The sequence below is a fragment of the Podarcis erhardii genome, assembly GCF_964252035.2.
Source record: "Podarcis erhardii genome assembly, chromosome: 8".
Lineage (NCBI taxonomy): Eukaryota > Metazoa > Chordata > Lepidosauria > Squamata > Lacertidae > Podarcis > Podarcis erhardii.
Genome location: NC_138499.1, coordinates 76,426,148 through 76,440,259, shown reverse-complemented (window position 1 = coordinate 76,440,259; position 14,112 = coordinate 76,426,148). Strand labels below are relative to the sequence as shown.

Here is a 14,112-nt window from a genome sequence, read left to right as displayed (position 1 = left end):
CTGTGGGAAGAAAAGAAATTTCACATTACCACTGTGAGTTTGGGTTTGAGTTATTTCACAAAACGCATTATTTCACTGCCTTATTTCCACCATCAGAGAGGGGTTTTCCAGCCTCAGAATTGCTTGTGTAATATAGTTTGAACAGACTTGATCAGAGCATCCTTCACTGCAGTAGCACCTTTATACTGCTTTAGCTGTAGCACCTTTGTACTGTATTATAATGGCAGGCTTTGGTAGTGCTGAGTTTAACCCCTCCACTTCCTGTAGCTTGAAACTATGTACTAAGTGCATAATGGCATCTGACTCCTGGAAATAAATGAAACTCTTGAGTTTGCAATGAGATAATCACCTGCACCTGACTCATGAAAAAGACGTGTGCACGGCCCCCCATATTTTATTTGAATTGGCACCCCTTGCCACAGTGGCAAGGCACAAACTCTTAAAGTGAAACAGTTTTGCAGCAATATCTATTGGACGAATGCAGAATAGATCTGAAATTAAATTGGGCAGATGTAATTAATGGATGCTTAGGCCTGTAAGGCTGCTGGGTGGCCCAATTACAATGCTTCTGTACAACAATCATGACAATGTGGTTGGGATACCACTAATCATTACGTATTACCTAGTGTGTTAGATTTATATCCTGCCTGATCCCCAAGGCACCAAGAGGCTTATGTACCGTGAAAGGAAACTTGCCTAATTGACAGTGCACAGTCCTGTGAAAGACTGGTCTGTGAAGCTTGCAAACCTTACACTTAATCCTATGGTCCTCGATTATCATCACACCCATCAACACTCAGATGGGAGTAGGTTGGCTCAGCATCCTCCTATGAAGCAAAAACTGGTAAGGGGTGCTAGGATCCAGTTCCTACAGGATTCTGCATGGGCAAAGTTCAGAAAGATACCTTTGTAGCAAAGGAGTGGCCTCTTTCTGCATCTACGGGGTGTAACAGGTGCAGAACCCTTGTGCTCCATCATCATTCCTGACATCTAGAGCATGCTTGCCTGCTGGTTGCTGCTGGGGAATTTACCTTGGCTGGTGGTACTGAGGGGCAGTCTTCCAGCAAAAGAGGGAAAATGTGAATAGGCCAATCAGAGGTCCCGCTTGGAGGGTGGTGCTTCGCTGGCTGCCCAGGCATTGGCTGTTGCCCTGCCCAGCCTGGCAGTGAGGCTTAAAAGGCTGGCTGTGTGTGGCTTCCACAGTGTGGTTGGCTGAAGAGCAAAACCTTCCTACCCACTTCTTTTTATCCTTCTGTTTCCATTTCAGGCCAATTCTTACCATGCTTCTAAAATCTATATTCATTTTCAGGTTCTGCTTAGTGTCATTTTCCCTTTAGCTAGGTCTTATTGGTTTAACCAAAGGGGTTTTTTTGTACCTCCTGACCTTGCAATGGTTGCTAACGGTTGCCATATTTGAAGCCAGGAAGGAATTTACCTGTAAACAAATGTTTTGCCTTTCCCATAGCAAAATGTCACAAATGTTTAAGGCATTGGATGGAATCCTAGTCTACAAGCATGGGATGAAGTGGTATATCACCCAATATTGTATCAGTTGTTTATTCAGGGTACCCTGTTAGAGGGGACCCCGTGGAAGTCCCTGTCCAAAAACCAAGCATAGGGCAGATGGACCCATACTAGGTGGTGAACTGCATTGTAAAATTCAGAGAAGTATAGATTTTGGAGGATGGTTGTTTTTGTTTTGTTTTGTTAATGTACTGTTTTGACAAGTGCAGGTGAGTTAAGTTCACTTTTAAATGCAAAAAGGGGATTAAATTTCTCCCCATTCCTAGTTCTTGTTTTCAGCAGTGAGCAACACTTGCCCTAATTTACTAGACGGTTACTCGATGAGTAATAGCAATGGTTTCTTGCCACTGATAGGAAGGAACAAATATAAAACTTGGGTCAGCCTTTCGAGATCATGAGATCTTTCAGAGGTTTCTATAGTTTCCCACCAGCTTTATCAACGGGATCAACATTTACAATACATTGAGGCCCAAGTGGTTCAGTTTATGTAGTGCTGTTTCTTAATATTGGCATATTTTACGGGATACCCTTTGACGCTGTTCAAAAGAAGGCTAAGAGAGGCCAGTGCTTATATAGTCCTTTTATTCTAGCTAGTCTGTGGAATGGCACTGAATTTGGTGCATGCAGAATAATAAAACATCAAGGAGGAATATGCATACTAATAGATTTCTCTGTATCATGCATTTCCATGATTGTTTCGATATACCGGTAAGTGGTATACAGGAGGGTGGGGTTGTTTTTGCAGTGGGGTGAGGGAAGGTTAGTCTAAATATTTATTTTTTTTGCCAATTCTGAAGCACTTTTCTGAAGTGTTTATTTTCAGCAGCCCTAGTATAGTATTAGCCCAGCACTGCCACATGCCCTTTTGTACTGAAGACTACAATCCTATATATGCTCACCTGAGAGCAAGTAGCATTGAATTCAACAGGGCATACTTTTGAGCACACGCACGCACACACATGCACAGGATTGAGCTGCCAGTCATTTGCCTCACCTGATATTTCGTGTGGCAATACAAAAACGGTCTCTTGGTGTTGGTGCCACGAGGACAAAATGTGGGGTAGGGAAATGGACATTTCCCACTTCTGGTAATGTAAGACCAAAGGCAGCATTCACCCTTTGAAGAATGGTCTGCATTTAGCACAGCACCAGTACTTTATCATGTCCTCCTTACACAGCTAAAAAACAGGTCCATTGCATCTTTAAAGATCATGACCCTCCTGAGATTCTGAAGCCATGGCCACTTTCATATTGTACACCAGAAGGTCCACTTTTGTCCACTGTTGTGTTAAAGACTGCATGGTTATGACAACAAAATAGGTCACACTCAGCACAAGCTGTTAGGAAGTCTTGAATCCTGCTAAAAAGACCTTCTCTGAGACACCTGGAGTTGATTATTTCCGACATAACCCCCTGTACACATACATGCTTCCATAGCATCAACACACATTTATTAAAGCAGCTTGCTGCTTAGCCAATGATAACATAGGAATGTCTGATTCCTTCCCATTTCAGGTTCACTGCTGTTCAGTCAGAAGTCCATTCCATTCTGATTTGTATACTTAAAAAACAACAACAACCAAAAACCTTATTACCGTATTTTTCTGTGTATAAGATGCCCCTAAGTATAAGACACCCCCTATTTGGGGGGACTCCAAATTAAGAAAACACCCCCTCAGCACTACCCATGTATAAGAGGAGACCCAATTTTAAACCTTTTTTGTTGTTGTTTAAAAACCTAGTCTTATACACGGGAAAATATGGTAATTATTATTTTTTCAATACTTGGTAGAGATATGACATCCAATATCATAAACTGAGACAGAATGCATAATGTCAGGTAAATAAAGGTGATGTCATTATCAACCAGTGACCAGAAATGCTTAGGAATCACATCTGACCACAAGGGTCTTTTGCAAAAGCAGAGGAAGTAATCTACCATCTTGTTTATTAATATAAACAATGAAGAGGTTATCACATAATGAAGAAAGATTTCCACGTTTTTGAATCCCCTAACTTGTTGCTTGCACTCCATTGATTTTTGTGTGCTTCTTTGTATGCACCTTTCAATATAAAGTACACATTTTTTGGAGAATCTTCTGATAAAATACGTATTTTGTATGAATATTTTGTGCACTGAAACCACAGAAGTTGGAAAGCAAAACAAACACGTGTGTAGATAAAAGTGCTTTCAAGAATAAAAGCACTTGGGAGGCAAATCACAGTCCTTACAAACGTTTGCTTTCTCTATTTAAAAATGTAGCTTCACCCGAGCCCCTCTTCCTACACTTGGAGACAGCTCTGAGCTTAAACGCATGGAACTATTGCTGTCACTTCCAGTTTGGCCCTAAGGCTGTGTGCCATGACAGCCCTAAGAGAATTTCATGTCTATCACGTGTGAGCCTTTTCTAAAGGCTTTGCTTACCTTCTTCAAGGAAATAATCCCTTCTCGTGTTTCTTTGTCAGTTGATATGGAAAACACTCCGGAGCCATCCCCATTTATGACCGTATATTTCATGTCTGCATTTGACCCCATGTCCGCATCATTAGCCTTGATCTTGCCTACTGCAGAACCAACTTGTGCCGACTCAGGAACATACAGCTGATAATGTTCTGGAAAATATATTCAGGCATCATTTCTAGCAATTCTGCTGCAATAACACTTCAAATTCTCAAACATCTCTTCTAAACGGGAAACATGATCACCGAGTTTAGTGCAAATGCACCAAATATTATTCCACTAAACTGTGGTGCCTAGCTATGAAAGCTTTTCCTCACAGAATGAAAAGCACTGCTCTCTGACAGGAATAAAGTATTAAGAATATTAAAAAGAACTCTGCTAGATTAAATCATCAGTGCATAGCATTCTGAATGGGAAACTCAAGATACAGAGCATGAAGGCAAAAGCACACTCCTGTTGTCCGTTCTCTGAAATGGTTATTCACAGATCCAACAGCTATTGACAATCCATTGATCTATCTAAAGTCATCTAAAATATTAGCCATCACCACATCTTGTAGCAGTGAATTCCACTGGTTCATTATGTACTGTGTGAAAAAGTGCTTTCTTTCCAACAGCTATTGACAATCCATTGATCTATCTAAAGTCATCTAAAATATTAGCCATCACCACATCTTGTAACAGTGAATTCCACTGGTTCATTATGTACTGTGTGAAAATGTGCTTTCTTTCGTCTGTTCTGAAATGCTAATCAATTGGGTTTTAAGAAAGTGCTAGGTTAAGTAATTTAAAACACAGCAAACAAAATTTTAAATCAACATAAAGCTTCTAAGATCTAATCTTTTGTTTCACTGAATTGCTTGACATTCAGAGCTGTAGCAGCATGTATATCTTTCAGCCGCAAGAGAAAAATATAACACTTTTGTGCTCTCTTCATTCTCTCTTCCCAAATGGCCAAGGAAACAAGGGCTGTAAATTTCCCCGAGTTAAAAGCTAAGCAATTTTAAAAGCCTGGAGTGAATTCTCCCCCTCCCACAATGATGTGTCTTGCAATTGTGAGAAACTTTTACTATTCAAAACTTTATAGCACTCAGCCAAACCAGATTATATCTCAGATGAACATTCACGCACCCCACCAGCCGACCTTAATGTAAAAAGAAATAAAAGCTTATCCAGAGCCATGGGGCTGAGAAAGGTGCAATTATGGCTACTATGGCTTTTGCAATGCAGCTGAGATAACACTTTTCACTTTACTTATGCTATCTTGAGAAAATGAGGAGGGGGCATAATTACATAACTATTCAAAAAATTAATATCCATAGGAAATACTGCAAAAAGAATAGGAGAGGAATGAACCTTAGGAAAACCTATATATTATTAGCAGCAAAAAGGTTGTGCTCATCTCTCTCTCTCTCTCTCTCTCTCTCTCTCTCTCTCTCTCTCCCTCTCTCTCTCTCTCACACACACAAACATACCATATTTCCCCCTCTATAAGACACACTTTTTCCCTCCTAAAAAGTAAGGGGAAATGTGTGTGCGTCTTATGGAGCGAATGCAGGCTGCGCAGCTAAGCCTCCACAGGGCAGTGGGGAGCCTTCATCCCGCTGCCCTGCAGAAGCTTCGCACAGCTATCCCTGACTTTTGTGGGAGGTGGGGGAAGGGACAGAGCCACACGCTTTGTCCCTTCCCCCCACCTCCCGCAAGAGCCGTGCTCCATTTAAAGGGCTTGCTCCGAAGTAAATGGGTACAAGATTAAACCAGTTATGTATAGAGTATATGCTCAGCAATTTGTTTTCTCCCCAAAAAGGGACCATAAACTAGGTGCGTCTTATCGTCTGGTGCGTCTTATGGAGCAAAAATACGGTGTATGTGATGTATAACAGAATACCCTCTTTGCTACTCTTTGTGGAAAACCACCATAACTGTCCTTTCTCAGAGACTACAGTTCTATGCATATGTATTTGGTGCAAAACTCCTAGAATACACTGCAATTTACAATCAGCCATGCATAGTATAAAACCATGAGTTTCATATATGTTATGTCATTTTTAGCACCTCCATTTTTAGCGGATTTTCATAAACAAAATTAGATTAATGGTAATGTGGTCTTTGACAGTCTTGATAACCTTTTTCTCCCACAGTTTGGTAAAAGATATAGGATGGGCTATGTGCAGAATACTATATCTACAATATCTATCTGTATATGTGTCCCTCTCTATATGCAAGCAAAATATCAACTGGGTTAAAATAAATGGCAACTACATTTCAGCCAAGCTTCTCTGATAAAGGACACACAGACCAGATATGAAACCTACTCCTACTTTATAAAGTAGGAGCAGTTCAAATATCTCAATAAAATATTGGACACAGTGTGAAATAAAGACAAAGCAACATGAAAAATCAACAAAAGGAGAAATCATTTACAACCGTTTTTGCAATAATAAAATCTTATTCATACCTGGGCAGGCTTACCTAGACATATTTTGGCCTGTTATGTTACTCTCCTATAAAGGCTGTATGGGTTAGTCATCTACAGTTTATTCCAGTTCAATACCAGATTAAAAAAATGTTTCTGGTTATGGGGGACTTCTATTTCCGGATTGAATTATTTACATGTAGGGCAAATCTGTCTATTTCAGCCTCTGTTTCTCAATTTTCCAATCTAAAGTTCAGTATATATTTCCACATCCGGGGTTGTTTGTTTTTAATGTCTTCATGAAAATTCACCAGCATTTTACTGCAAAGTTCTCTTAATATACACATTTCTCTATGCGATTTTGCATTTTTTTGAATACTGATTTTCACTAATATAACAATTTTTCATTCAATACTTTCAGCAATATGTGCATTGTTCTGCACAATTTACCCTAGTACATGCACTTTTGTGCAAATTACTTGGTTGGATAACTGCAGTGCAAAATTCAGAGACATGTGAAATTTAAAGGATGATTGTGTTTCAATTCATGTATTGGACGGTGTGATTTACATAGGCTCACCTTTAAATGAGAACTGAATCAATTTTCTCCCCAAACCTTATCGGGCTTTCTTCTTGCAGCAACCATTGTTGTCTGTGGATAAATTTCAGCATGCCAGCACTTGCTCACATGTAGGAATCTCTGTGATTGAGGCAGCTATGTACCTGGGTGTCCCAATTGCACAGAGCCCTTACTTGCAAAGAGGGAATTTCTCCACAGACATTCATGCACAACATGTGGTCCTTACAGAAAGAAGACCTCAAGGCAGGGAGAAGTACTAAAAGTGTGACCAGTTCCACCATCAACATGGGTATGCCCTACATGCATGTAATACATCCATAGGGCTATAGTGAAGGTTACATGTGGTTTGACCATGAGGACTTCTCCCTGTGTTTGGATCTTGGCTGCTAACATTCTCTGGCTGGTTGAAAGCAAAACAGTTGTACAGTCATACCTCGGGTTAAATATGCTTCAAGTTGAGCGCGTTCGAGTCGCACTTCTCAGCAACCCGGAAGTAATGGAGCATGTTACTTCCGGGTTTCACCACTTGCGCATGCACAGACGCTCAAAATGACGTCACGCGCATGCGCAGAAGCATCGAAAAGCGACACAAGCGTGCGCAGACACACCATCGCTATTTAGGTTTACCTCTAGATGCGAACGGGGCTCCGGAACGGATCCCATTCGTATCTAGAGGTACCACTGTATACATCTCTTCTAGGTTGGCTTTGGAGGTCACAGAAGAGGGGTCATTTTGGAAACCCCTGCCACAAGCTTTCTAATGAAAGGAGAGAAACCCTCACATATTAGTCCCCAGACTAGCTGTTCATGGGTGCCCTGGTTTCTTAGTGGAGCCTAGAGTGATATATGCTGCAAACGTCTCTACATTTTCACTGTGTAGACTGCGTCTGAAGACAATTTGTCTCCTTAACAGTGTTCCTCCCCTTCTCAATTTCACAGACCGCCTGTCTTCTCATTTGCGATCACATAACATTCATTCAGCAACTGCTCACATAAAAAAATAATTATGGAGGCTCCAGTTACGACTCCACAGTTAAGTTTGTGGTGAGCTGTGCACTTAAAGTAGGAAATAGACTTCATTGCCATGCATAAAGAATACAGCAGATCTTCATAAAAACTACACCACTTATTCTTTCAAGCTTCAATTCAGCAAAGCGTTTAACCGAATGGCTATCACTTAAGACCATGCTTATTAAAAGAAGGCACATGCTTGAAAATTACACTTCCTTGAAGAAAACCACTAAAACAGGCTTATCAATACTGGTTGTGGTTTCTTAGAATTTACAAGTAGCCCCCCTTAAGTAAATTTGTTAAGACAATTTTTTTAAAAAACTGGGGGCAGGGCGGGGAAGCAGGTTATTGTTTTGTTTTGTACTTGTTCTTGTTTTGATTATGTATTTTGTATTTTAATCTCGTATTTTCATCCTGTGAACTGCCTTGAGATTTACAGATGAAGGGTGAAATATATCTTGTGTGTCAGGGCCCCATGACCACTCCATTCCCTAGGGATTAAAGAATTAGACAATACACAGAATGTTGATTCTATGGGATCAAATAAGGCTACAACTTTATTGGTTACAGATGTGACGGTTTGGCCCTAGGCACTGGGCTAAGCCTCCACGAATACCACTCCACCCCATCTGCTAGGAGTGTCTCTAAGAGTGAAACCAACCAATAGTAGTAAGCTGCTATAAGCACTGCTGAACAGTTTATTTATTTTTTAACAATACACAGTGTTGTAAAAAAACCAACAACAACATAGTGAACTGATCAAAGATAAGAGTGTTCCTAATGAATAAACACTTGGTATCTCAAACACTGCGAGGGACTGACTCTTTTCCTCTCTAAATGATGCCCCTGTTTTTCCTTTGAATATAATAAAGACAAATGGCCCACAGTCAAAGAGTGCTGTAGACTAATTAACTAAGTAATTTACAAAACTAAAGAGTGTGCCACGAAAGCTTGTTCCCTCATTCCTCTGAGACTGTGGTCTTGTTAATACATTAGCAGAGCAATGTGGCTTGATCTTACAGTGCTCTAATAACGACGTAAGGCAGGAATTGTGTGGGATGGGCAGATCAGGTGGACACTACCCATGTCACTATTGGTGGTTTTGACTGGGCAAACTGGGAGCTGAGGTTCAAGTTGCCTGGACTTCAGGAAAAGGAATGACAAGAATGGGCAAGGGGACAGTGAGGTGTGCTTCCCTGTGCATCAATGGGAATAAAACGGAACAGCAGGCAAGAAATAATAATGAGGCAATTTAAATTTATTAAACTCACAGCAAGATCTTCAGAAAAATGTTCAGGCATAAAACTAGGGTTGCCATATTTTAAAAAGTAAAAACCAGGACCTCCCAAAGCTTGCTGAGATTTTTTAAGGAAGCCCTAAAATTCCGCCTTTGAAATTCTGGCCAGACATAGGCAGCCCTAATAAAACCCATGAATGGAGTGACAATGTTATAAACATCATTGACACTGTCCATAAAGTATGTCATGTTTTTCAGTATTTTCTATAACCTTCTGGACCTTGTCATTTTGACTCGCTTAAGACAGAGGCTCGGTTTGCATGTAATATGGAGTCAAACTATCGCTTAGCCTAAAGGCGCAAGTGTGCATTTAGAAAATCATGGCTCCTTTACTCCTTCCCTAGTCCTTTCTTGGGCTCGGGTGGCGGTTAGGCATTGGAATCTGTGGTTGGTGTATGGAAGGGCAGGGTGTGGCCATCGCCTATCCCTTCCTTATGGGTATTCTGTTAAAGGAATCCAGTGGTCGTGGATCCCGACCGATGCCGTGCTGTGGCTGAGGGCCATGGCACGACCCCCGGTGACATCAGGGGAGAGCTTACAGTTTTATTTGCATCAACAGGCTCCCCCTACTGGTGGTTAACCCCTGTTAGACTCACCCCACCCTGTGGGCGGAGTCAATCTTTGGTGTGTTTTTTCCAATGCCTAAGCCAATACCTCTCACATGCTGTAATCAATAAAGTTGTGGCCTTTTCTAGCCCATCAACCTTAAAATCTGTGTCCGTGTGTATTTTCTTATCCCCAAGCGTGGGGGGAGGGTCCTCGAATCACAAAATAATGGCTCCTTTACTCCTTCCCTAGTCCTTTGGCTGCCATGCAGCAGATACCAAACGATCGTTTGATTAGCATTAAGTACAAATGAGGCCAACATTTAATACTCACAATTGTGGAACTCTGCCTGTCTATTCCTCCTGTCCCCTACATTTGATACTTTCTATATAGACCCATTTGAAAGGGTATGTTAAAGTGACAAAGCTATCTTCTTTGGACAGGTCCCAAACTGTCAAAAATGTATCACGCCAAAGAGAAAACCTGCCCCCAGAATGTTTTCTCCTTCAGACACTACTCACCGCTGGCTCAAGCACATGCAGAGTGGAGATTGTAAAATGCTATGCTGTCCTCCGAGGCTTGTGTTTTTTAACACTATTTTTCTATGAAGGGACTTGTTTTCCCTCCTGAAATAACCCAGTGTCTTTGCCTCAAGCTAGGCAGGATAGTCCAACTAGTTATTGTCATTCAGGATGCACGGATCCCAGCAGATTTTGTTCATCTATTACTTGAGCCAGCTACTTCGGCCACCAAAAGCATCTATTTTGGTCTCCCCCACCTTGCTCTAGTCTAGTTTCCAGCTGAGAAAATTGTTCAGGGTCAGCATGCTGAGAGACTCACCATCTAACTTCTCCAACTCCTAGCCAGCTTTGCCCTTAATAAAAGGTGCAGAGCATTTGCTATTTTTAAATAAAGAGCAATTAGTTTCAAGTACATTGGAAACTTGCTGCATGGAGTATTTATTTGTTCATACGAGGAAGGAAAATCAATGTCTGGAACACTAAACATTTAAATGAAGTCCTATCAGTCGTTTACTATTCTCTAAGGAGGCCAGATCAAAAACTTTATGATCTACCTGTAGAAACATCTGCAGTCTGGAATTTAGCAAGGTCACACACTTGGTATTTGAAAGATATGGAGCAGGCAAAATTCAGAATGCCTAAATAATGCTTCTTTAGTCATTAACACAAGCTTGTCTTCAGTTCCAAACACTTGCACCAGCTTGTAACGCCAAGTGAATTTAGTAGGCCTTCCTTCTGAGTAACCATCCTTTGAATTGTACTGTGAACACCATTCATTATTGAAATTAGTCAATTATAACCAGAAGCAGTTTGATGGGTAGTGGCAAAACTGCTATACTAGCTTTCTGGTAGGTGCAACACTGGTGCTTACTGGGAGGGAGAGGAGTGGCAGTTGGAGAGGTTGGTACGATGCAAACACACCGGTAGGAATTCCAAATAGGCTCTGACAGTTTGTTTGCACCATCCTAACTGCCTGGACAATATGAGTGTAGTCACATATTCTCCCTCCCCAAGCTTTCCCTTTGCTGATTTCCCTTGTTTGATATCCTGCTTTATCACTACCCTAAGGAGTCTCAAAGTGGCTAACACTCTCCTTTTCCCTTCCTCTCCCACAACAAACAGGCTGAGAGACTTCAAGGAAGTGTGACTAGCCCAAGGTCACCCAGCAGCTGCATGTGGAGGAGCAGGGAATCGAACCCGGTTCACCAGATTACCAGTCCACTGTTCTTAACCACTACACCACACTGGCTTTCTGTTGATTATTCACAGCTCATCCTGCTTCTTAACCAAATACCTTCGAAATGAATGTAACTCTTAATTACTACAGGCAAAGGTTTAGTCAGGAGGAAAAAAAAAATCAGATCAAACCTTTACATACTCTGAGGGAACCTGGGGGGATTGTCGTTGACATCGGTGAGCGTGATATTGACTGTGGTTGATCCAGACAACCCTCCAACTTGTCCTGCCATATCTTTGGCTTGAATGACAACCGAATAATGTTCTCTGGCTTCTCTGTCCATGTTATGCAAGGCTGTCCTGATGACTCCTGTGATGTTTAACAAAAGGAAAAGGAGGAGAAGAGGCAGGAAGGGGGAAAAGAGAAGTATTATTTCTCACTTTTTTTTAGAAAGGCATAAAAGGAACAGATACTCTCACAGCTCCTCTCACCTACAGAATGACACCCTAGAAGAACCTGATGTTAGAAAAAACAATCACCATCTCTAACAAATTTTGCTTTGCATTCAGCCAGTTTTCAGTCTCCCCTGTACTGCATCGGTTGGAGAGGGAAAATGGCTCATATTGGCATTATGAAGAAATGTCAACCCCTACTGCACCATTGCCTTCAAAGGAAAATGGGGTAGCATTTGATAGCCAGCTTGCTGGAGGGTATGTGGAAATTATTTTTTTAAAAAACACCAAAGTAAAAACACCCCTGATACAAAGAAGTATAATGTATGGATATATGGTTGATCTGATCCATGCAAAGCAGAAAGAACCCCAGATGCAATGCCAAAAAAGAATATCATTTCACTGCATATAATTGCTTTAGCAGCAGCTTAATTGAATTATTAATGAATGCAATATTGTGCCTTATGTGTGAGGTCTTTAAAAGAAAATTTGATTTTGGAAACGGGAGCATGTTTTGTTTGCCATTGATAACGTAGCTGTATTCTCATGAATGACTCTGTGAAATTATGTAATTATGTAAATTGTGAAAGTGATGCCAACGCATGATGACCTTTTTAGGAAAGCTCAAAGTCAGTGGGCTTCAGCGCAACATTACTTCATATACTGAAAAGCTACATATAATTCTAATGTATACATTCTTACCTGAGACTACATTCCTATGCACATTAACCTAGGAGTTCAGGACAGCTGAATTTTGCAATCGTTCATACAGAAAATTGGGCTCAGCAACCAACTTTGTACACCAGACTTTCAAGCCATTTTTGCATATAGGTCCAGCATCAGCACTTGACCCCCTCTGGCAGCTGACAGGGGGCCCCAACTGGGTTCTTGCCAGGATACAGTGCTGATGCTTGCCCTGAGCCCCATTTACTCATCTGAATGAATGGGCAACCTTTGATGTTGCTAAACATCCCAATAGCTTGGACTATATACCCATTCCAAATAGAAACAATAAAGCATGTGCTTCTCCAGTGTCTTTATTACAGAGACATTCATACTAGCCTCATCTTACCATTACTGCATAACTACCCAGGGCACACAAGACAATTCTATACCTCCCTACTGCTTTCAGATACCAATCCTGCTACAACATACAGCGTTGCCAGATTCTGCACAGTAGCACTCAAAATTTCTCAGATGATGACCTGTGCCACAAACTAGATATAATGAGCACTCGTATTAGCGGGACCTGACATCTTTCCGCAGGGCCTGCAAGACTGAGTTGTTCCACCAGGCCTTTGGTCAGGGCGCAGACTGACTCCCTCCTCTGGCAACCTGCACAGAATTTTGCTTAATCGGTTGCCATTAATTTGATTTTAATTAATTTTTATAATGAAATACTTTTAGAATGTGTGATTATTTGATTGTTTGATTATTTGATTGTTGTTAGCCGCCCTGAGCCCGGCTTCGGCTGGGGAGGGCGGGATATAAATAAAATTTATTATTATTATTATTATTTCACTCTTGTCCAATCTTCCTAACCCTTCTTTTAGACTTATTTTGGATTCTTATAGACCTTTGTACAGTCGCACCTTGGAAGTCGAATGGAATCAGTTCCAGAAGTCTGTTCAACTTCCAAAACCTTCGAAAACCAAAGCACAAGTTCTGATTGGCTGCAGGAAGCTCCTGCAGCCAATTGGAATCTGCGGAAGCCCTGTCGGACGTTCGGCTTCCAAAAGAACATTCAAAAACCGGAACTAGGCTGTTCGACCTCCAAGGTATGACTGTATATACTTTTTGTTTTAGCTTTTTTTAGATTTTAAATGATCATACCCCTCCCTCCTTAAGCTGGTCTACAACCATAATAAAGATTTGTTGTTGTGGTATATCCATTGTATGGAAATTGATAACAGGACAGCAAAAATGGATTCTACTCACCCTAATGGTGACCAAGAGACTGATATCATAAAAAGTTTTCTTCAACAGAGGGACTCCCTCCCCCCCCCCCGACAAAAGAAAATTATCTTCAGATGACAGACATCATTTACCCAAACACTTCTGGGTTCTCCAGGAAATGCTCTCTTAGTTTCATTTAATAAGGAGCTTTCTCAAGGATGTGGGAATCCAC

The 14,112-nt window shown here is 41.1% G+C and overlaps 1 protein-coding gene across 6 annotated transcripts in view; it reads right to left on the bottom strand.

Moving 5' to 3' along the window:
* The window catches only part of CDH18 (cadherin 18), a 634,566-nt gene that overhangs the window by 55,178 nt on the left and 565,276 nt on the right, over positions 1-14,112 (bottom strand). For all 6 annotated transcript variants that reach the window (XM_081873024.1, XM_081873021.1, XM_081873022.1 and 3 more), the window contains 2 exons: positions 11,734-11,901; positions 3,950-4,137 (listed from right to left, as the gene is read on the bottom strand). In XM_081873024.1, coding sequence (XP_081729150.1) covers positions 3,950-4,137; positions 11,734-11,901 — 356 coding nt within the window. The remainder of the gene's footprint in view (positions 1-3,949; positions 4,138-11,733; positions 11,902-14,112) is intronic.